Source organism: Coloeus monedula, assembly GCF_965178545.1.
Source record: "Coloeus monedula genome assembly, chromosome: 1".
NCBI classification, from domain to species: domain Eukaryota; kingdom Metazoa; phylum Chordata; class Aves; order Passeriformes; family Corvidae; genus Coloeus; species Coloeus monedula.
Window position 1 is genome coordinate 71714456 of NC_138781.1, and position 24139 is coordinate 71738594.

The following is a 24139-nucleotide window of genomic DNA, read 5'->3' on the forward strand; positions in this document are numbered from 1 at the left end:
GGCAGCTTTGGAGCCAGTACTCGAGGTGAAGGTTTAAAGCAAATCTCTGGAGGGAGAAACAAGCAAACATTTCACCCCCTTCTCACTTGCTCTTCACATGGTAGCCAGAGCTGCGCGTGTGTGTGCAGGATGGGTTTGGCAGGAATTAGAGAGGCAGGACGAATCACACTGAGGAAGATACAGAAAATCTCCCGTGCTAGTGCCCTGCCTCTTGTGCAGTGTTCTGGCTGCAATTCTCTTCCTCCATGATGAGGATTTGAAGAGAGTTTCAAAGAGGAACTGAATGCACAGGCAATTTTACAAAAATCATTCTGAAAATAGGATAAGCTAGACCAGGAAAAACTCTTTCCTTTTGGAGTAGCTATGTCCCACATGGTGTTTCAGCACTCTAACTGCATCCATATGCTAGCAAACACAGGCAAGCCCAAGGGGGAGAGCATCATTTTGCTTATTGCAGAGCTCCCAACCCATCCTTTGCAGCCCAACCACACTGTCTTTGCAGGAGATGCCAGCGCACTCTCTGCTTGGAGCACTGTACCAGGTAGCATGCCAAAACATTTTATGCTTCACAAGATAACACAGCAAAATGAGAAAAGAAAAAGTAGAAATGACAGGGATTTAAACCCATTTCCTGGTAGTAGTGTCAACCACCAAGATTTTTATCACAAGCATTTAAAGTCTGATGGTGCTACGTTACTGCACAAAATCTCAAATTTTTTAAGTCAAAATTCTAGTTTTTTGGCTTTAAAAAAAGGGACAGAGACAGTATATGCTCGGCAAATTACAAAAAGCAACGTGAGGTTAAAAGATTAATTTTAAAGCCTCAAGCTTTTAAGGATAACCATGATCTCAAATGCTCAACCTGTAATTTCTTAACACACAGGGATAGCAACACAGACTGTCCCTTCTCTACACAGTACATTTTGTACTCTGGAACATATACCTTCCAAAACTAAAATGGCTTTTTTAAAGAGAGAAAAGAATTGCAGTATTTCAGCACATTTCTAACATTTTATTTAAAAGCCAACACAGCTGCACTTTAATGTTATTTAAAGATGGAAGCCTCCATCAAATTACCAAACTTGTTTTAAGCAGAAAGAGATTCAACATGCAAATATTTTTCAGATAGAATGATTCAAGAGTTTGAAGCTCTTCTCACTGCTCTTTTCCAGGGAGCATGACTTGCTGACAGGATTAACTACTGCCAGGCTCACGAAGCTGGGAGACAGCTGCCACATGGCAGCCATTTATTACAAAGCTCCACTTCTCTAAAGTTAGGAAAGAGGCAGACTGTTTCATCTGTGTTATCAGCAGGGTTCCTCTGCCCCACAGGCTTTAGTGACTAGGCTTTTTCTAAACAAACACCTCCTTTTCTCCCCCACCTTGTTAACATCATTATCTTCCTGTCTTCTGTTTCTGGTCAGCATAGGAACTATTCCCCCTATCACATCCTCCAAACAACAACAAAAATCTATAACCAAGATAATTTTAAAAAGTTCAGAAACACAAATCATATCCTTACCCCCTTACCCCGAAATAGATTTTTAAATCAGGGAGTTTAAGCTTGACATTTTCAGAGGGGAAACCACATGCCACGAAAGATATATGCTGGAGCAAAGGGACTCACAAGCATGCTGTACAGCCCTCACTCTCCCATCCACCCTAGGGGGCACTTGTAGTATCAGCCTCCAACTGCAATATCCCAAGGGCCTACACAGCTTTTTCATGAGCAAGATAACTGGAAGCGCTCCTTCCTAGCTTGTATCTCCACGCCAGGGAGACTCTGCAGACCCACAAGCCAAAGCCAACATCTGCTCTGTACCGTAAGAGGCACAAGCAGATCTCAAGTCAAGCAACTCCTACAGTCTGCTAAGGACCAGGAACAGATACAAACCACCTACATAATCTCCATGTGATATTAAGCACAGACAACCATCACTGACATTCTCCTGGTATTGTGAGCCAGAGTTAAAAGATACAAACTAGCTGTTTTCATTTCACCAGAGGTTATTCTAGATATATATTTACCACAGATGCTAGAGTACCAAAGATCACTCCAACTGAGGTTTATTGCTTCCTCCAGGTGAAGGAGAAACCCAGCCTTCAGAAAAATAGCTCTCTCTCACCACTGATGAACAAGGTGCCACACTTTTGTGAGCACATCCACTGGCTTGTACCAGCTGGCCTTTGGGCTTGTTTGAAGAGCTCTAAATTCTGAAATACAAAGTTTCTTTCTTGGTTTAGTTCAGTAAATTAACTATAGCAATAGATAGTGCTGGCAAGCTTCTCCAAGTTGAGATCTGCACAGGAAAGCCGCTTGGAAAATTTTAAACAGCAGAGTTACTTGCCAGTGGTACTCTTCAGTATGAGTTTTCTTTCTTTTTTGAAGTACACGCAGTGCAAGTAACCTGTGGGAGGTGCTTCCAGCACACTGACAAAATGAAACAGCATCTGTTCATTTTCATAGATTGCAACAGGCATGCAAAGAAAAGGCACAGGGATCTTGTTCATCAATTTCTTAGGGAAATCAGAAGTCCCTCAGCTTTATCAGAGAGTACAAGAAGCCTTCTCAGGAACAATATATCTCTATCTGACCTGAAAAAGTATGTATTTTTAAAACAAGAACTGCATACACACACACACACACACACAAAAAAAAATCCCCCTTAATCCACAACCATATCCAGCTGCCGACCTTCCAAGTTCCTTGTAGTATAGTCTATGCTCTAGGACTTTAAAAGCCTAGCAGGCATTTCTAAAGGATTTTACAAAGTACACTGGCCTGGCCTTGTAAAAGCTCATGAAGAATCCACGGAGGTCATCGTGCAGCTTAGACAGTCTGCAAACAGCATAATCCACGTGCTGGTGAGGTAAGAAATGACCGAAGTCGGGCGGATAGGCCTGAAGACTTCTGCAGGGACTGTTTCCTCCAACAACGCTGTAAACCCTGGAGGAAATGCCTGCTGATCTTCAAAGCCCTTCAGTAGGAACAGCCTTAAGTTTCCTGAACATGAGCATTCTGGTTGCAAGGCCACAATCCTCTTAGGCATACAGAGAAAAATATAAAAACAAAGGAAACAAAAAAAAATTAAAATCCACTAAGGTTAAGAACTGCAAATAACCAGCGAGACTGACCCTCTACTTTGCAACGAGCTGTCGGATCCATCCAGCAAAGTTTTGATGCTCCTCGGCACAACAGCCACACGGATCAAGCAGCAGCTTACAATCTCTGCAGCTTTCCTTTTTCTATTCCAGGCAGTCCTCCACACGTGTAGGCTCCTGGACCGCAATACTCAGTTGTTCGGACTACGAGGGGATGCTACAGCTGTGGCTGTACAAGGTGTCCACCATAACTATACCAATGCCACTGCAGTGTGCTGCACTGCCAGCAGAATTTTAGGTACAGCCTTCAGTTGCCTGGCGGGTTTCACAGGCGACCATGAGTAAAGGGGAGTCTGGACACCTGCACACTGCAAAGAATTGCAGGAAGTTTATTTCAGGAACGCTGGGGAAAAAAAAAAAAACAGACAAAATTGTGAACAGGTTTCTTCAGTAAGTGAAGTTTCAAGTTGCTATTCCTCCAGCCAAAAACGTCTGCTGCTAGTCCAAAACCACCCTCTCCTTCCAAAAAACCAATTCTACTGCTAGTGCTTCACACATTTCCATCAAACAGATGACACAGACAATTCTTGAAACAATTCACATATGAAAAGGGAAATTCATTTCCTTCTGCTGACTCCATTGATATGTACTTAACAAAAACATTAGCCTGAAACAAATTATTATGAACTGTGTATCAGTTCAACCCAATTATGGGTAAAGCAGTAGTGGCAAATAGAGAAAAATCAACAACAACAACAGCAAGTGATCACTTGGCCTGTGCACTCACCCCAATTTCTGCAGGACAGCAAGGGTTTGCCAGTGGAAACACGACTAATCACTTTCATATATGCACACATAGCAAAGCAACATTGAAATATCATAATCAGACCTATGATACTGAAAGCCACACTTCTTTTGAGGAGTGATGCTTCCACATTTACATTTTCTCAGGCATATAAACATACACGCCCACACAGCCACCTTCTTTTAATTCTAAGCATGAAATCACCTTGCTTTAAAGTTTTAAACCAGTACACACTACAACAATATTTATATTTACATTGATCTTGCTAAGGTCACTCAGAATATACTCTACAACCAGAAGTGAAGGAAACCTTATGTATTTTCAAAGAATCACAAAAGAAAAAAGAAATTTGGTATTATTCATCGATTAGGTTACAACTCTTTCAAGGAACTAACAGTTATTTCTACCCAACTGACAGATTAAATCCTCCAAATTTCACACAAAAATTATGTTCATTCAGAACAAAAGTAAAGGACAAAGCAACCTCAACACAAGAACTCATATTTTCACTCAGATGCTAAATAGCAGGAGCTGTTTTCCACTTCCAGTTCAAACATTATTGTTTTGTAGTAAGTTTTATATGCCTCATTGCACTCAACCATTCAATATAAAAAGATAACAAGAGAAGAATTCAGGGAATCAGTAGCCATCTCAACCTGTAGAGCAGACAAGTATGTCTTATGAATGAGTTGAAACAAGGAACTGAAAGGTGAATGCAAGCAAAACCACTAGTTAAATGAATTATTTTTTAGTGTAAGGTGAAAAACTTTTCTTAATCTACCCACTCATTTCACACACGGTAATGTGCAACTATCATTCTACCAAAAATTAGAAGAGAGTCACCACCAGATTTGTTTCACTCATTTCTTCATGTGAACTTCAAATGGGGTTTCTGGAGCTAGAAGATTTTGTCATCCCTATCTACTAATAGCTGAAGACAGAAACTGGCCCTTTCCTTATCTGGTAGGGTCTGACATGCCATAAGGGCTATGAAGGTAGGCACTTTCATACACAGAAACATGTTCAGCATTTCAACATCAAACTTGAAACAATATTCAATACAAATTTGACGTAAAAAATATGAGAGCTTAAAGGTTCAAAAGATTCTCAGTAGCTACACCCCTTTAAGCTTCCTAAAATCTCCAAACATGGATAATTCTGAAGTAACGAGGCCTTTAAAATAGCAGTAAGCAAGCTCCCTGAAGGGCGGGGTAATTGGGAGGGTTATCACACCTCTGGGGGAAGTCACAGGCTCTATCTTGGCAGTGTTTCATCCCTTCATATACCCAGGGGACTGATTAGTTCATGATAAGCAATTAGGCACCCTAGGGAGGACGGTTAACCGTCTTACCAAAACAAAAAGGCTGCACAAATGTAAGTCTCATTAGATTAAAGAAACACTATCTGCAGAACAGCAAATTTGTGTTTATTCCCTTCTACTGGAACTTGCAAGTACTACATTTTGCCTACATATGGCACACACAGATCTCAGAAATCCCAAATTTGAGCACGTACTTGCTGCTAAATTGGTAACAAATGCTCTGAAGCATTTTCTTTCCCAAGACACTAGTACTGTGATGCAGGAAAAAAGGAGGAGGGACAGAGGGGAGGAATACAGTAAATACTGATTAGAAGACTCGAACTAGCAATCTCATTCATTTAAATTCTCTTCCTCATTGTTAAAATAGTTCCTAACCAAGGATGAGCCGCAGAAAGTGAGACCTGGAAAGACCCTATATGGCTGAATGCTGGTTACCTTTCAGAATGAGACCCCCAGTCAGCAGCACACCCACCATTACACGCCTTGCTCCTAAAAAAAAAATGTTTGGGAAGCTCCTGCCTGCTGCTGTGGGGCTCGTGGTGAGGCATCTATGCCTATCGCAGTCCTACCCATGTTAAATCCTTATCTCTGTTGAAGCAGAGGGACGAATTCATCTTCTGTCTGCCAACTGATGTAAAAGCTCCAAAACACCCCAACAGCTGCCGATGGCGCTGTTCCTGCCTTACATCAGGCTCAATGTATTTCAAAGTACTTCGATGGCTTAAAATATGAAGGAATGCTTTTCAATAAGACGACCCCCTGTCCTTTTCTGTCCTTTTATCTTTTCTTAACAGTTTGCCATCCAGTGATAGGAGGGAACCCCAGCTGCATAGCCTGAGCTTTTATCTTCTGCTGACCATGCAACAACACAAAGCTCAGCGCTGGATTTCCTGCTGCTTGCCGAAAGGGGCTGTTCAGCTTGTTTAAATATTACTTGCCTTGGGAGCCTTGGAGTTGTGCCCAAGCACTGTACTGTATCTTCCCAGCATCCATTTCAGCATGTACTTTAAAGGTCTTTAGGTTCCATGTACTATGCTCCCTCTCTGCTACGGGAGGAGCCTGATGACTCCAGAGAAGAAACCCCATTCAACTCCTCCCTCTCTCCCCATTTTCCTCACTAATCCCTCAGCCTCATTCCATTACACAGGTAACAGAAGTCCCTCTTCATCCCAAAAGCATGCAAACACATTTAGTCCCATAAACTGAACCAACTGCAACCAAGGTAAAAGACATTTTGGTACAAAAGGCTACAGCTAGGAAGAAATCAGATGCCATGTATCACATACAGCAAGCTACCAGTGTGCAGTGAGCAAGCAACCAAGAAAGTACAGGAGCAAAGGTGTATTGATAGTAGTACAGCAGCCTCCTGCAATACTAGATTTATAAAGTCTCCACCTTGGATTTTTGAAGAAAAGAATCTTTAAACACAACCATCTCTGAATTTGCCAACTTAACATTAAGGCACTTTCCTTTCCCATTCAGAACGGTGATGAAAACAAAACATGGTTTTCACAACACCAGAAAGGATATTCCAGCCTTTAAGAATTCTTTCAGAAGCCCTCCTTTTCACAATTACCATGCCACCGGGAGGCTGAGTTCTGGCTACAAGGTCAGGAGGAGATAACCTTGGCCAATAGAAATGATCTGCATCAGCCCAAAAGCAGTGCCAGGCCACCCATTAAGCAGCCCAGAAGGCCTCACTGTTAACCTGTGTGCAGCCAGAAGCAGCTGATACATATGGAGAAACAGGAGGTAAAAATCCAGATTCACAGTCTATCCGTGACAGGTGTGGACACAGCCCTTCAAATCAGGAAAAGTTCAGTGAATACCGACTGCGAGAACTGCCCTGTAAGATGTCTCTCATTTTCCATGGCAGCTAGGATGCAGAAATACATACACCCCACCCCCACAAGCTGATGTAGGATTGCAGGAAACTCAAGGCTAGATGTGAAAACCTGTTTTTAATCCATTCTGCTTTGCCTCAGCCTGCAGCGTACAGACTGATTTAACCTGATGTAAGCCACGGCTGTCATTCAGAAGGACAGACTGCCAGTCCTCAGTTTACCCCGCAGCTCTGGCCACGTGCTTTCCCTCCAGCCTCATGCCAGTCCTAGAGTTTGAACAACGACATGGTGATCCAGGATCACGGAACAGATCTGATTTGGGATTTGCGTTTGTTTGGGTTTGTTTTTTGTTTGCACTTAAAAATGCACGTACATATAGTTTCATCAACAGCCTTCACACACGGGAGCTGAGACATAGTCAAATTACACCCTCTATTTGAGTGAGGGATGAGAGACCTGAGCAAGAATGTTGTCGGTAACTCTACTCCCGCGGTGCTGCAGTACCGGGGAAAGATGAAAAGATGTAGTGGAACAAACCCACAACCGGCTCCATCTACAGATTCCCTCCTCCTGCTCCCCCCCTTGCTCCCTTCTCTCCAAGTCAGAGCCCACTTGCAACATCTCTGCCATAAAAACATTTAAAAATCTACGTGAAGCTCAGCTTTCTGATTAAACCCAGTGAAATAAGTTCACAATAAAATAAACTACCATAATTACAATGTCTTTACTGCACCTCTCCCACGGCATCCCTGGATGAGGGGAGTAAGAGAGCAAGAGCAGTCTGAGGCTATGAGTTAGTACTTTTCTGCTTACCTATCTAATTTTTCCTACATCAAGAACTGGGTGTAACTTTTGCACAGGGCTAAGCACAAAACAAACACAACTCAAAAATATCCACCTCCCTTCCCACATATGGCTGAATTAAGCCTAATTTTCAACTCATTTGTTTATTTGTAAGCTTTTGTCAATGACCCTTTCCCCATGCACAAAGACAAAATTTACCCCCTCCAGTACCACTCATGCTTCATTAAGTCACATCACTAACAATGCTGAAACAGCCTGCCACCGTGTGCCACATGTACCAACCACAGCTCCAGAGCCACCAGCAAGTAGGGCAAGCAGCTCACCTCGAGTCCCCATGTACTTTAAAGACAGTATTTACAAACCTTGGGCGCTTGGATTTAACACACAGCACAGTGGGAATGGCACATATGCTTCCACAGGGGCAGCTGACCTCCTACAGAGAGCGGTATTTATTGTAAAATGCATCACCTTAAGGGGATGGGATGGGACAGAAGCAGAGAAAAGAAGCCAAAGCTGCAGAGGGACAGGACGTGTTGCCCGGCTGCATGTCCTCAGGCACTGCTAGCTCACATTGCTTGCACCATCTGATCACTCAAAGCTAAACATGGAATGTAGGTAGCAAGTCATAACGCTGTGCAGGCCTGGAGACGTGACCCATCAGCTGTTTCTGCATTATAATTATTGCACTGGGGCACAGCAGGACCAAAAGTTTGCCTGGGCAGATTTCGGCAAAGTTCTGGCTTGTTAGAAATGACAAGAAAGGTCACATGCTGCTTTCGGATTTGTGATTACAGTCACTTTTCTGCAGGCCTGGCATTCCCTGTTTAAAATCCTCAGTCTGCAAGAAAAGTGGAAGGCCCAGAATTGTTTCACGTTATTCAAAACTGCATGAAGAAGTGAGATTGCACAGAACTGTGATTGCTCTCACCCCCCTTCATAAGACAAGACAGGAGTTTCACACACAAGATGCAGTGAAGTAGCACTCCTGAATCACCATTCTCTGCATTTCTCAGCTGGTCTTGGTCATTTCCCCTTCAGGCCACTTCTGGTCTCAGACAGGCTTTCTTTCACTCACTTTTTATTTTTCAAGTTTCTGCTACTAATATAAAGCCTGAAAACCTTATTGTAATATAATCATTTCCTTGTATTATCATATTCTCTAGTGAACTGATTAATTCTCGGAGCGATCCTGACCCTCAGCTCCCACTGGGCCTCAACTGATGCAAAAGGCTTCTTTCAGATCTTCCTCCATTTTATTTTTGTCCTAACATGCAGAGTACAAGTACACAGGACTCAGTTTTGGAACTCTGGACTTAAAATGCAAATATCTTCACTTTTAGGCCCTTTTTTCTATAACATGCTCAGAATTAAGCAAAGCTCAAAGAGTAGAAAAGTCAGTAAGGAAATTATTTCATCCAATATATATTCAACACATTGTACTGTCCAGGCTTTGCTCTGTAAGTAAACTTTAAATTATTAAGAGGCCAGTTTTGTCAGGAAGTGACACGAAGTTGAGTGCAACAAGTCAAAGGAGAAACAAACAACAAAATCTGTAGAAGGACAACAAAAACCTGCAGCAGTACACAACCACAGCATTTCTGTCACACAAAACACAGCAGGCACTTTGTATCTGGATAGCACAGCCCCTTTCCAAGTGACTGCCTTTAGAAGACTTGCAGACTGAAGGGATGCTTTCAGGAGGTCACTTTGAGCTACATCAAGCTTCCTGTTTGACACCACGTGGACTCACCCTGCCCTCCCACCACCCATCCCTCGACCAAAGAAAATAAAAATCTTAGCACTTTTAGCATCTTTCCTGACCAAGATGCATTCAAAGCAAATCACTGTGAGGGCCAAAGACCACAAGGATGGATACTGCCCAAACTTCTAAGGTACCATTTTTTGCAAGAGCAGAGGAGTACTGGCATGCCAGGTGGTTAATGGGATGGACACCCCATGTCCATGACGGGGAAGACATCAGGAAGACATCAGTAAGTGACGAACAAGTCTGTAGGCCGGAAGAGCACACTTGAGGCTGAGACCAAAACCTCTGTTAGTACAAGAAGAGCACCCATCTCTAAGACCACTTTCTATCTTGTTCTCCCCATCCCCTCCCTGATACCCTTCTCCCTGTTCAGAGGAGATTCAGAGGATTCAGAACAGCAAGGCAACTGATGTCTAACCATGTGTCAGAAGAATGGCCTAATGCAATGTCACCCAGCCCACTGCATGAACAAAAACCACCAGCGAACCCTGCTAGTGGTTAACTGCAAATTTTTGCTTTACTGACTGTATTACACTGCTAAGGGTTCCCTTGTCTTTGCACACACACTGCCCTCTTAGAAACACCAAATCTGCTCAAGCCCAGATTTACAAATACACGCAACGATATTCTACACATCTGCTTCCACCTGGTGGATTACCAGAGATGGAGACTGCAGTGTTTTTAAAACAAATGTGTAAACCCACCTCTAAAATTATTTGCATGGTAATTCTGTGGGCAAGTAGAGAGGGGAAGAGTGGTCAGGCTCAGGAGCAAGGGAGAAGTTTGCAAGAAATAGAATAAGAATTACTAAACTGTTTAAACCATTTTTAAATTCAGTTTTTTCCCTCTTGGAAAACAAACAAAAAAGGGATTTTTCTTTTATTTTGAGGAGCTCCTCAAAACAGAAGAGGACAGAGCTGTTCAATATTGCTCTGGGGTGCTTAACATGAATAAATAACTTCAATCAAGTATGTTCTTAAATAACTTAAAATTCTCTTTCCACAGTCCCCCCTTCCATAATCAAGCAAAAAATATATATTATATATATACACGGTATATAATCAAAACAAAACCATTAAGTAATTTATTGCTAGCCATAACTACAGACACCAGGGGTTCTTTTAACACTTCAGCAAAGCAAATGAGAAATGACAGGGAGTATCCTGAGAAACTCTGCTGCAAATTCTTTCAGGTCTGGTTTCTAAAAATTTCCTTGCTATGATACCTGCAAATGCAGCTTTGCAGTAACTTCCAGTTCCATTTTCATATATGTATTTTTAAATATAGCAGCAGCCTTTGCCCTGTGTATTCAGCACTGGGGGGTATTTCATTCTCTGTGGCCAAGGTTTGCAGGAAAGCTGACTGGAGATTCCAGAGGTGTGGCACGTTTCTTTTTTGCTCTAAATACTTCTGACTGGAAGCGAAGGTAAATATTACTCCAGCCTCAATCTGTTTCCCTCTTGCACCCACAGCAGCTTAGTCAGATACAGTCAACAGGCTACTGCAAACTACACTTAAGGGCTCATTACAAATCAAGGCCTCAGTCATGCTAATGAACTGATACTAATAGGTTCATTCTATGGAAGAGAACCATTAGCTTCAGTAGTGGTCCTTGAATCAGGAAGTTTTTCTATATCACATGCACAGGTATTTACAAACTTCTAGGCCTTTGTTTTTATTTAGGAGACCAGTGGTGTTTGGCAAGGAGTGCAAATCTTGTCGGATGACTTTAAAGCTACCCTTACTCCACATGGAGCAGAAGTGCCTACGAAGTAAAGCGCATTCACAAGAACAGCGTTTTCATCTTACACCAGAACATCCCTCAGCCAGGAATTCTATACCTGTACCAGTACATCACAGTGCAAGAGGAACAATCACGCATTCCCCACGTGCGTTTTGCACCCGAAAGAGTGGACAAATAGATACATATACAAGATTACTGAACTGCTTACTCAAGATGTGAGACTAGGTTACCAAGTTCAGTCTTCACAGAGCTGGCATGACCTATTCTGCTCTGGAGTGAGACAGATGTGATGATGCTTGGCTTTCACTGGATCATGCACAGTCTTTTTTACCTCCAAATTACAACACACATTAGGACCAGACCTCACTGGAGAAATCACCATTGTCATTGTCAGCTGTGATAACAGGTAACTAATTCAATCAATAGCTGTAATTCCAATCTCCTACTCGCTTTGCCCTTCTCAAATCTCAATACCCCTGCATTACAGCTTTGAGAACTTTAAGAACAGGTCAGACTTTCTCCCCCTTGTTAGGGATTCAAAGTTTGCTGTAGGTTTTTTTCTACTTCCTATAAAAAAAGGGGACATCAAAGTAATTCAAAATCTGAAGTCACTTTTCCCTCAGCTTCATTTTCAGAAATGGCTGAAGAATTTTTTTTTCTTTTACTACTTATTTTTCTTTCAAAACCAAATGTGGCCTGAAGCTAAACACCTGACATGCAGTGTTTCAGCACCAATGGTTAAAGCTCAGTAGAGCCACATGCAAGAGAAAACAGGGCCAGTAATAAAGCTGCCTGGTGATTTCAAATTGGAAATCCTCCTGGCATCCCAGCTTCTTTCATGCAGAGCAACTTACTGACATTCTCTCTCCATTCCTCTCCCTGATGACTCTCTCACTACACCTGGAAATTAGGAAGCTGACTAAGCTCCCTAAAAACTGGTCTGGTCAGTCCCAGTCACTCCCACTCCAAAACGGTGAAAGCAGACAGTGTGACATCTCAGCAGATGAGGTCTGAGACTAAACTGGTGGAATTGGCAGCAAACATTAAAAGTACCTTTTTTTCCTTGAGTCCAGTTTCTGTCACAGACCCTCATTCTAAAAGTCAGGAGAGAATTTCAATGCATTTTTGGGGTTGCTGACTTTGAGCCCACAGAGTAAACTCCACTTGTGACTGTTCAAAATTCAGAAAATGCTTGGAGAAAGGAAGCAGAAAAAAGCTGAAATTCTCTCACAATCACACAAGCCCAAGAGCCACAGCCTTAACACCACCAGTTTCCCATCTCATTAAGTGTCTTGCAATACTTGTTTTTGTAATCATTTTTCTGTGCTGTCTACACAAAAAAAGTACCTCGGAAGCCAGAATAACTACATTCCTTAAACATGGACACTTTCCAAACTCACCCCAAACCTTTCTGTGCTTAAGGTCCTACACACACATGAACACACAGACCATTTACATGGCCAGCAGTTAATTCACCTTCAAGTCGCCCTAATTTTGAGGCTGAACACTTCCTAAACTTCTGCATCCCTAATGGCTGTCTGAGGGAAGGCAGGCTGCCTCCTGCTTCCTCTGCATTCCCGGCTGGCAGGACTGCAGGGCGGCCTACCCGTGCTGCTCTCTCCGAACCACGCCGGTGTGTCCCCGTGCACACAGGGTGCCATCGCAGCGACTGCTGTGTGTGCAGACTCCTTCTTCCCGAGAAAGTCACAGTGACAAACCCCCTGCTTCCCAGTTTATCCTTTTCAATTCTCTTTTTTGGAAGACACAGACGCCTCCTCCCCCTCATTTCCTCATCACCTCCACTCAGAAAGCCTGAGGCTCGCTGATTTCGTGGTAGACAGCAAGGCCGTCTGTGTCTGCTGGCTGGTCTGGAACCAGCCTAGGTAGCATTCAGACAGGACACACAACACACACTCTCTTCCAAAAACTTTAAAATCCAAAATGCAAATACTTCGCCCATCAACAAAAATGCTAATAAAAGAAGTCACAGCAGGAGAAGTCTCTGGCTACCTGCCTGGGGTCTGATGACTGCAGGTAAGTCCTTGAAAGGAAGGGATGTGATCTGACCACCGCTGGTGGTTGCTTCCCTCAGCCCCTCCGGCCGATCCTGCTCTATGGACCAGGCCCTGTATTCAGCTCATCTGGGTTCCTACATTTCTTGGGCATAACAAACAGTAATGGCAGAACACCTCTAAGAGACACCCCAACTCAACAGTGACTATTCTTCTTATCACCCTCCTGCGATGCCACAGACATCCCAGGACTCAGCAACACCAACTTGGAAGTACATCCTCTATGACTACATCAAAACAAAACCCCATTTTGGAAAGATTTTTAAGAACAAAAAGTCCCAGTCCTTCTAATTTCTGTACAAGGCACAAACCCTGCAATACCCGCCTTGTGCACTTCAGGCCCTGAAAGCTGCCAGAAACAGCTGAAGGATGGAGGGAGAAGGAAGACTTCTGTGATGAATCCTACTTTTCAGAAAGTTTTAGAAATAACTGTACAATCACACAGATGCAATGCATTGCTCAAATAAGTACATTGACTCAGAATGGGAACTATTTTAAAAATCACTATGGTTTTATGTTTTTTATTTATTTACTGTTTTGACTGCAAAGGATAAATGGTCTCCTGCACTATAAAATTACTTTTCAACTTCAATATATAATTAACACAGGAATTGTGTTAATTTACATCTTTCCTATGCATTTGTATATAGACTCAATGGTACAAACACAAGGATGCCTACCTGTAAGGTTCATAACCACACCTCTGCATTAAAAAGATTACTGAGCAGTCTAACAAAAGGGTGTTTACTTCTAGTGCACCGTGATTCTGTATCGCTCAGCCCATTTGCAATCTGTAACACTGTTATCACTCAACTGATATTTACTGATATTTGGACACAAAGGGACCCATGTTTCTCCCTCAATCAGATTTAGTAAATCCACAAAAGTCAAAACAAAACAAGTCAAGAGACAGAAGAATCAGGCCTTTGGGATGCTATACTACTGTCTCCCGTGTGGTTAATTTCAATGAGCTTGTTGAAGCACAGCCTTTAGCCAAGTGCTTTTTCATACAAACATCCATAGCTCAGAGACGATTAATCATCATTTATTACTCACCTTCTGGCAACACCCACTCTAAGCTAGGCACCATCCAGACACATCAAGACAGACAATCCCAGTTTGAAGGCTTTGTGGTAACAGAAAGCCATTTTTGAGACCCAGTCCTGACGGAGAGATATCTACAGACCCCTGTGGTTACTCAGCATGGCTACTGGGATCTGCCAAAATACAGGTGCTCACGGGAATACTTAATCACAAATACCACTTTCAAAAAGGGACAAGGTACGTATGAAATACATCGGCTATACCTACTTTTCAGTACCTGTCAACTGCTACTGGTGTTACGGTACAAGTGAGCCTCGTGAAAGGATTTTGCTGAAGAAATAAGGTGAATCTTCATAGACTTATCCATCAGAGCCCCTCACTTGGTTACTGGAAAGTGGTTATTCTGTTCTTCTGCAGCATTAGTAACTTCTCAAACAAAGAAGCCTGATTGAGGCAGACAGTGAGGGGCTTATCAGCTTAAGAAATGGGAAGGATGGTCCAATTAACTGCCAAGTAGTCAGACATAATTCACTCTGACTAGGCCAATGAGAGACGAGTCCCAGAAATGCATGTCCTGTTCATTTATATAACACCCAAACATTCCCCCCTGCAAAGTCTTCCCTTGTGGAAGTGTTGCCTAAGTAAAGAGCAAGTCACTATAGAAAAATCCACCTGTATGGACCTGCATCTGATTAAGCAACCACTTCAGTGGTACAGGAGGCATTGCCAGTTGCTACACTGCTGAACTCAGGCACTAACAGCCATCACCAAGCACACAGCCAGAATGCTCTGTGCAAGGTTATCTGGGGTCCACACCACTGCGCTGTCTTCTCACACATCAACGAACAGGGCAAGATGTAGAAGGCACAAAAAGGAAAAACCCCACCCTGGTGTATGCAGGAAGGCTTCATCTCATTTTCCTGAGCCACTTCTGTCTAGCACAGAAACAGTCAGAATATTACTGAAGTAATTAATTTCACAATGTTAAAAACAAACAAGCAAAAAAAGCTGAAGGCAAACCATATGTAAGAGCTGATTAGCTGTGAATCCAGCCACACTGCTGCTCTTCGTGTCCTCGGCAATGCTTAGTACCCTGCTAGCACAGGGTAAACAGAAAGATGGCCAAGAGAAAGAGTAAGGGGAGAAATTCTACAAAAGATGCTAGAATGAAAAGAGAAAGTTCTTAACCATAGCTTTAGCTTGGGATACATCACCTAGGATGAAGCAGGCATTTAAAGTGGAGAGAGAAGAAAAAAGAAAGACAAAAACACATCCCCAAAACACTGATTCATAAACACAAACATCTGCTGTTTAGGGGAAGTGTGGAACCTTTACAAAATGCAAAAAAAATGTGCGTGTGGGACCTGCTCCATCCTTTGATAAGGTACCTTGTTTTGTGTAATCCTCTTCATTTTTAAGTGCCAGACTTAAGACTGTCACAGTTAGAAACACATGCTACGAGCAGGAGCATAAAAAAACCCCAGTTGTGTAGAATATTTATGTTACATATGGCAATATCCTATTTGTCAGGCAGTTACCAGGAGCTAAGGAATCTCTGTGGTACCAGCAAATTCATCTTGCAGCAGGGTGTTAGAGCAAGCACAAACCAGACTATATATGGTATGTTTACTGAATGATTAGGCATAAACATGGTACAGAAGAAATGATGTCTTGTATTAGATGCTGGGCTTCCTGCTGCAAGGCAAACCATCCTGCTCGGAAAGCAGTCTGTCACATATTCCTCATATGCTTCTGGCTGTGGGTGCCAGTGAAACCTCTAGAAAACAGGAACAGGTTATGTGGCAAGTAATGATTAACAATGTGGAGGATCAGCCTTCCAAGCTCCACCCGCCAGCATTCCCTGTCTCCTTGCTGCTCTTCCTCCCCCGCTACTTTTCGGTTGGGACTGTTTGCAGGGTGAGCTGGTGGAGGGGATGAAGGCACACAGAGACACATGCCGCGCTGAGCACTGCCTCTGCCACGGGATGACGGGCACGGACAAGTGCACCCTCTCTTTCTTAAGAAACAGCTGGCAGCAGGCAAGCGAGAGCTGCAACCATCCGCCTGCCCCACATCCAAACCCAGTTGGCACAGGACTATTTCATAACGGGGAGGAGGGGGGAAAATCCTGAAAGGGAGAGGGAGGAGGGTGTACTGAAGATGCCTTAAAGCACAGAAGAAGGTTCCTATCTGGCTTCTGCATCCTGCCTAACCTGTTTTGTGGCATGTTCTGGTTAACTCTCCTTTTGGTGGAGGTTGTTCATTGTTTTTCTTCTGGCACCCAAAGCCAAGTTGCAGCCCCTTCTCTCCTCTGACTCCTTTCACGCTCCATCACACTCCAGTACAAGCATGGGTAAACGGAAAGGAGACGCCAGAAAACAAAACTCTGAGTTCATCACAGACTGAAACTGGATGCAGAGTTTCTTTACTGGAGGGAACTGGATCTTCCTTATCAACTCACCAGACCATCAGCCCTCAGGTGCCAGACTTCTCACCTTCATCACTGCTTTTCAAAATTAGCAACTCGCCAAAAAATCTTAAAACCACACTAAGTGGTAAGAGGGTGGGAAAACAAAGCAAAAAAAAAAAGCCCCAAACCTCAAAACACACACCCAGAAGACTGCACGCCACACAAATCTAACCAGAGCACAGTGCGGGAGCAGCAGCACCGATCACAGCACGAGGACATGCCATCATCACCACAGCACATTTATGTCTTCACTGTGTACAGTACTCACAGGGTTAATGAGTAGCCCAAAGATCAAAAATAAACCTGCTAAGCGACAGAAGCATCAACTCCAGGCTGTGCTGGGTGGCTTTTGACAGGGGTTAGGCAGTCAGTAACCAGTGACAAGAACTCGGTGGTTCAGTAGCCATTTTAAGCAGCAGATATATTAATCATGGGAGTGCAGTAACAAAAGAACCAGGAGCAAAAACATGCTACAGATATGAGGACCCCTAAAAGCTCAGCAGCACACACATACCCCTCTGTCGTGTGTAAAATAAACTTAGAGAAGCCAACAAAGAAGAAAGATTATTCCATGACCTTCAGAGCACAGCAAATCCCTCAGAGCAATGAGTGCTAGGCATCGGAAACTTCCTGGTTTCCAGGCAGTTGTTTCACATGTTTTCTGGGGAGTTTGCATGCTGTGGGAAAGATTCCCAAGTACACTGAAAGCAAGCCTGCAACATCCCCTTCCACTCCCACAGCAAGTATGCAGTCCATAAAAGATTAAAGTGTTGGAAGCATATGCTTGAGCAGAGACTCCTCTTTTTTTTTAAGAAACACATCAACAGTTTAGCAGTTGATGCATTTATCAAAATATTTTGCCATCCCTTTTTTAAGACAGCATGGTGGCGGGGGCAGGGAGATGGAGCAAGCAAGCAAGAGCGTGTGAGACACATGCAGTCTGTAACCTGAACACCATTTTACAGATGTATTTACTATCCTGCTTTTCTTTGGGGGCTTTTCAGGCCAGAGAGGCCTTTGTCTCTGTGCTAGGTGCTAGCCAGATCATAACAAATGAGCAATCACAAAGTAAGCAGATCTGTCTCCTTCTCTGAATCTACTGGGATGCTGAGGCACAAAGATGTACCTGAAAAAACTCTGTTCGATTATGGGCCCGATCAATCCCTTTGGTCATGTGAGCGCCTGAAGTCTGGTACAATTATTAACTGTGCTGCAGTCACATGAAAGAGAACAAGCTTCCCCCTCCCACCCTCATCCCGTGGGTAACATTATGTGGGCAGTAAATATATGAAGGAATATGGTGAGGCAGGGGGGTGTGTGTAGAAACCTTCACAGAAAGGCTTCATAGCTGTACATTTTATTATTTCTTTTTGGTGGACAAATTATGGACAGTTCAGGCAAGCCTGACTGACGCCCAGACATGTTCGAGTACCCAAAGGAGAGTGAAGTGGGGAATCCTCATTTCTACTCAGTGCTGCCTTCATTAAAGAGGGAAAAATCAAAGGTGTTTCCATTTTTCCCCATTTAAACACGATGATGATGGAGCATGGAAAGTATTTTTACTAAAGCACAAGTGAGTAATTTCTGAACTGGTGGGCTTTCTTTGGAGGTGTTCTTATTTGTTGGAGGGGATTCAACAGGTATGAGAGAAGAGAGATGGGAAAAAGAGACCACTGTGATTCTGAGGAGAAACTCTTGGCATTGAGACAAATGAGGTAGGCAGCGTTGACTAAAACCCAAAGCTGTGATTCAGCTGTTGGGACCAGAGTCTCATGGAGCCTCCTTGCTTTACAGCTTGCGCTCATGTAACTAAGAATGGAGATGGCACTTTCTAAAAGCTGCTTTCCAGGACTGAGAGGGAAATGACAGAAACAGCATTCAACCAGCATGGTACCCAACTAACCCCCAACTCACGCACCTCCAGTCTGCCAGAGGGCTGCTGTTGCCCTATTTTAGCTGTGAACCAAGCACTGCAGGTGTGCGCTGTAGAAACCTGAGCTCAGAAACACTAACGACTGCAATCCAGCTAGGATGGAAGCTGTGCCCGATGGATGTGCAGCCCCTCCGGCCTCCCCCGACACATCCTAGCCCAACACAGAAGCCTCTCCCGCGCAGTGTTTCAGCTGAAAACAGTAAATTGTGCTGACTTTAGAAGGGGAGTAAGCAGGTCAGGTGGTGAGAAGGAGTGCAAGGTTTGGCATCAGATGACATTTCCTAGACATAATTAAAAATATAAAGCACAGCGCATCTTTAAGTGGTTACATCTATACAGTTGCCAGCCCTGTGACACTGAACAAGAAAAGGTGGTGCTGGGGGAGATAAACAGCGGATTGATGACAAACAATAAAACATAAATGAGCACACCCTCTTTTAAAGTGCTACATATATTTTCTGTTAAGTTATAACTGAGTATATCCCCAACAAAACAACTACATTTATAATATTATACCATGAATCCATTTTAGAAAATATTTTAGAATGTGCTTTTGCTTTGGCCTGCCTACACAAAATAATGAAGAAATATCACTCATCAGGAACTCCCTAAGAAAAATAAACCTTAAAATAGCATGGTACGCTCACTGAGTACCACGTATTTCTGCAAAACTGCCGTTCTTTATATATTTTGCATCTGAAAACTGCAAGTCTCACACGGCCACACACAAAAGACAGACAGACTGCTGCTGTGGACAAAATGGTGCCATTTAATACAAAAATCTGGTTTATGCATAGCCTGGCTCTAGTGCATGCTGGGCCCAAGCAGAGTGGGATGCAGCCAGTTATATCGAACAGTTGTGCCCTCAGCAACAAATGGTGCATTCATAAAACTGGAAAAGCCTCTGTCTAGGGGATCGCAGCTCTGCAAAGGAAACAATCGCTTGCTGACATTTTCTGAGGGAGGATATGGCCAAAAGAGGTTGAGGGGGAGAAGTATGATCTACAGGAAAGTTATGTTCAGAAGAAATACCAAAATATAAGGGAAGAAAACCCAAATCTGCCACTAAGCTCCCTTTGCACTCTCCCTCCATTAGCTAGTCTCTAACAAAAGACCAAGGCCACCTGAAAAGACACGTGGTTGGAAAACACTTGGCCAGTCAAGAGTATAGAAGAAAAAGAAGAAAAGAAAAACTTTCTTGTAGAACGCTGGCCTATGAAGAAGCGACAGCCCTCACGCAGGCTGCAGTACACAAAGCCTCATGTGACAGACAGTTTCTCACAAGTTTCTTACCCTTGCCTTTATTAGCTATGCCACCTCCATGCTGGTAACTAAAAGCCAACATCTGGTGCTAGCTAAATGTCACCATAGAGAATCCCTTTAATAAAAATTTAGAGTCTGGGTCCCAAGGAAATCATCAGTGCTTTGAATATAAGACCCTACATGAGAGCTTCAAGATGGAAAAAATCCTACCTTTTAAACTATCCAGAGCAGTGACTAAGGTGCACTAAGCCCCTTCTCTGGACCCCATGCCACCTCACACTGGGGATGCTCAATTCACAGCCGCTGGCCCGTGTGGAGCCCATCTGGACAGTTCATCTGGTCAGCACCCTGTGCTGGGAAGCCCAAAAAGGTCTATGTTTGTCCAGGTCTTGCTGCAGGATGGGAGCATGCTGCCCAGTCTGCTCTTGGCCTAGGGAGCTCTGGCTCCTGAAGCTGAAGTGCCAGATACTGCAACCTGCCCCAAACATACCTGGCATCTGCCATCTCTGAAACCGAATCTGACCTGTCCCTAAGATGCATGAAGCACCCATACAAGTCGATGCAGAAGTGCTCCTTTTGGAGCTAGGCAGTTAAGCAGCATGGCTTATTAATGAATACCTGTCACCTGCTCTGTTCTACTGAGCTAAGTAATAAAGCAAAAAACCCCACATCATACACCATTACTGAAGTTCAGTGCGAGAGTCAGTGGCAGTTCCTGTAAAAGACCAAAAGAATTGAGGCCCACCTACACACTGATAGGAAATAAAAAACAGCTCTCCCCAACCACTCCTGGCTGCCCTTAGGCTGTGGGGGGGCATGCACCCTATTTCCTCCTGGTGCTTGCGCAGCATAGAGGTCTCATATCTCATTGTCCAATAAAAGTTTTCTCCTAAAAACTCATCTCGACAGTTTGGGAGAACTGAGACTGTCTTCCACAGCCAAGGTGAGCCCAGCTGAAGGAGAGATGACAGAAATTTTGTGGCTGACAGAATGAGTCCCTCCATTATACTATCAAGAGAGTGTGTGTTTTAAGAGAGTCCTCTTGCACTGAAGCCTTTGCAAGGGTATCTAAAAAGGGGATGCATGTAATTCTGCCTAATTCCCCAGTGCACCTAATGGTCTTCTGAGAGCCTTTTATGAAACAATTTCAGAGGTGAACAGGACTGTGGTTCCACAGACTGACAGTAAAAGTATTTTTCCACAGAGGTTTAAAAAAAACCCAATCAACCAACCAACCAACTAACCAACAAAAGGCAAAACAGGATGAGTGATTCTTCAGGAGAGAGAGAGCCATTCCTGCACCTCAGTGCCACAAGCAGCCAAAACCTGCAGGTTTGCAGGAGTCGAGGAATAAACACTGGCAGCATGCACGGCCAAGCTACAGAGGTGAGAACTGAGCCATAGCTATTGAGGCACTGGAGAATGAATGGTAATGCTTTTGTTTACCAGCTGGGCACTGCAAATGATTGCTTTTGCAAGAACGCTTGCACTGCAGTTGCATAAATATTTTCAATAAAACAGTATAAAAAGACACTTCATTGATGCTGGTTATCAGCTGGAGACCTACAGGAAATACAAAAAGCTTTTACAAAGGCATCAAAGTAATCTAAAAACTGTCTGACTTTACTCCTTGGTCAGTTCCCAGGCAAGGCAAAAGTCTACACATACATATAATGTTTCCTATACGCTCCCATTAAACCTGCCCTCAGTACTAAGTGAATGCATTCTAGAATTCAAGGGGCACACATGATTTGGATTCCCTCCATAGGCTTACAAAGGCTTCTAATTCAACACATGATCAACTTATTAGGAAATTGTTTGTTTGTTTGAAATTTGGAGAAGGCAGCAAAAACACCTGGGAAACTGTGGGAGAACATCAACAGAGCTGAAAAGAAAATTACCTCCCAGCCTCCTGAAAAACTTTTATATAAAGCTCTTTGGGGAGTCTGTGAATAAGGGATGAACAAATAAGTACTCCATTTGAGAAATGTCCTTCCTCTGAACACTGAATCACAGAATACAAGTCTCCGCATCACCTTGCAAAAGAAAAAGAAAAAAAAAATCCTGCCTGAAATGTGTCACTTCTGTGCTGCTGTTTGTTTGTAGTGGTTTGGTAAAATCCCACGGATATTTTAGACTGAAACCACAGTCCGTATTTTATATTTAGATGAACTATGGCATCTTTCAAGCCTGCATCTAAAGTTCTCCCTCTGCCTGCCCTGGGACCATGCAGCCACTGCAGAAGGAAGAATGTGGGCCACCACTGCAGCCCTGGTGGTGACCCTCGTCCATGCAGTGGCCCAGCCACCCCACAGCTCAGTTCCAGCAGGATGCGAGAGCGAACCCTTGCACCTCCCATGATAAGGGATGCTTTTGAGTAGGATGGCTAATGTCCATAGGTAAAATTTAAAACCAACAAAAAAGTCTCTTCCTTTCTTTCTTTTACTTCCCATCTGATCCAGGTGGAACAAACAGGATGGGATTTTCCTCTTGTGCTGATGCCTCTAGTATCAGCCCTGATTTAAATCAATATAAAATGCAGTAGGGAAAGGAGCCTGAAGGTTTCTAACCGGGTGTGTTGAACACCATGACCTCCTCACACCCCCGCCCCACAAATGCTTAACTGCTGAATGAAATTCCTCTCCTTTCCTGCACTGAATCATCTGTGTCACCACAAAGATGAGATTTTTAACTGAGCGCACACGTTTCTGATTTGAGGGGCATGCAGTGCAGGGTGTTTCTCAAACTACTGTCAGATCAGCCACACACGGTTTGGATTTCTTCTGTGTTTGATGTATCATTTAACTAAATCTCTGTTTTTCCAATGAGGTACAACCTTTTCAGTGATGCTGTTTTCTAGGAAATATGTAGGTGAGTGCTGCTGCTTCTTTTCAAAGTAATATTTGAATGGAGCTAGGAGGGACAGGATATGCTGATTTGCACAATTAAAAATAACTTACAGTTTGAACTGTGGCATCAGATGCTTCAACAAATTTCATTAGGGCAGATTACATGCTCTTTTCAAAATGCCTTTTTTCCAGACCTCAACTTAAAACCATTTCATTAATTTACCCACAAATTACCTCATTTTCATTGCTAAGCTGATCAACTATTTTTTAATCACTAAAGCAATTCATTCTGCAGAAAAATTAGCAGCACTGTACCCCTCAAACACCTTAAAGAAACATCCAAGTCACCCAAGAGAAAGAAAGGTGAGGCAAAATGCTAAACCACACTTCCTTAACCACCCTTCCTAACCAGAATGGCTTTGTATCATTGCAGGCACAGAAGGGACGAAATTGTGATCTCTGTTTGGCTGGGCACTGCTGAAGTCAGTGGGATCTTTGTGGATGCTGGGTAGGAACAGGCCCCTACAAATATGCAACAAGCAATAGCAAAGCTTATACTCTGCTCTGGATTGATCTGAGTCACGAGGAGCTCAAGCTGTCAGTCAGCAAGAGTGTGAGGAGGGCTGATTGTTCTGGTCATCTCACTGGAGCAGAAAAAAAAATTCAAGATGCACATCCTCCTTGCAGTACCCCCACATACTCTCACCCAGATGAAAGCTTAAGGACAATAGTAATGTTTTTCACTCAGGCCTATTTTTTCCACAAAGTGTTGTCAACCTTCTCCACCCCTTATTTTAATAAAGGAAAACCTACCATCCTTTTGACCTTGGCCTTGTTCATTTTTTCTGTTTCTCTCAGTACATGCTCTTTGCTAACCACTCAGCATGCTGCGAGCCCTGATAAAAGTGGTTAATGTTTACTGAAACCTGTGTATGAACTGTACTAAACCTGATGCAGGGGGAGGCAAAGTTCTGCTAGCAGCATCCATGACCAATTAAAAAGAAGTGTTAGCTTGTTTTTCTTTTTAAACTCATATCCCCCCTGCTAAACAGCTGCATGAGTAGATGGGCAGGCAGCACAGGGAGAAGACTGAAAAAATTCTTCTAATCCATCCACCTAGACA

At 43.3% G+C, this 24139-nt stretch overlaps 1 protein-coding gene across 4 annotated transcripts in view; it reads right to left on the reverse strand.

Annotated features, from left to right (window-relative positions):
• RREB1 (ras responsive element binding protein 1) overlaps nucleotides 1-24139 on the reverse strand; it is a 122188-nt gene that overhangs the window by 73582 nt on the left and 24467 nt on the right. The window contains exon 2 of one of the 4 annotated variants that reach the window (XM_082294422.1): nucleotides 3136-3505. The exons of the other annotated variants lie outside the window; for them this stretch is intronic. Within the exon in view, the coding sequence (XP_082150548.1) occupies nucleotides 3136-3166 (31 nt within the window). The 5' untranslated portion in view covers nucleotides 3167-3505. The remainder of the gene's footprint in view (nucleotides 1-3135; nucleotides 3506-24139) is intronic. 4 annotated transcript variants of the gene reach the window in all.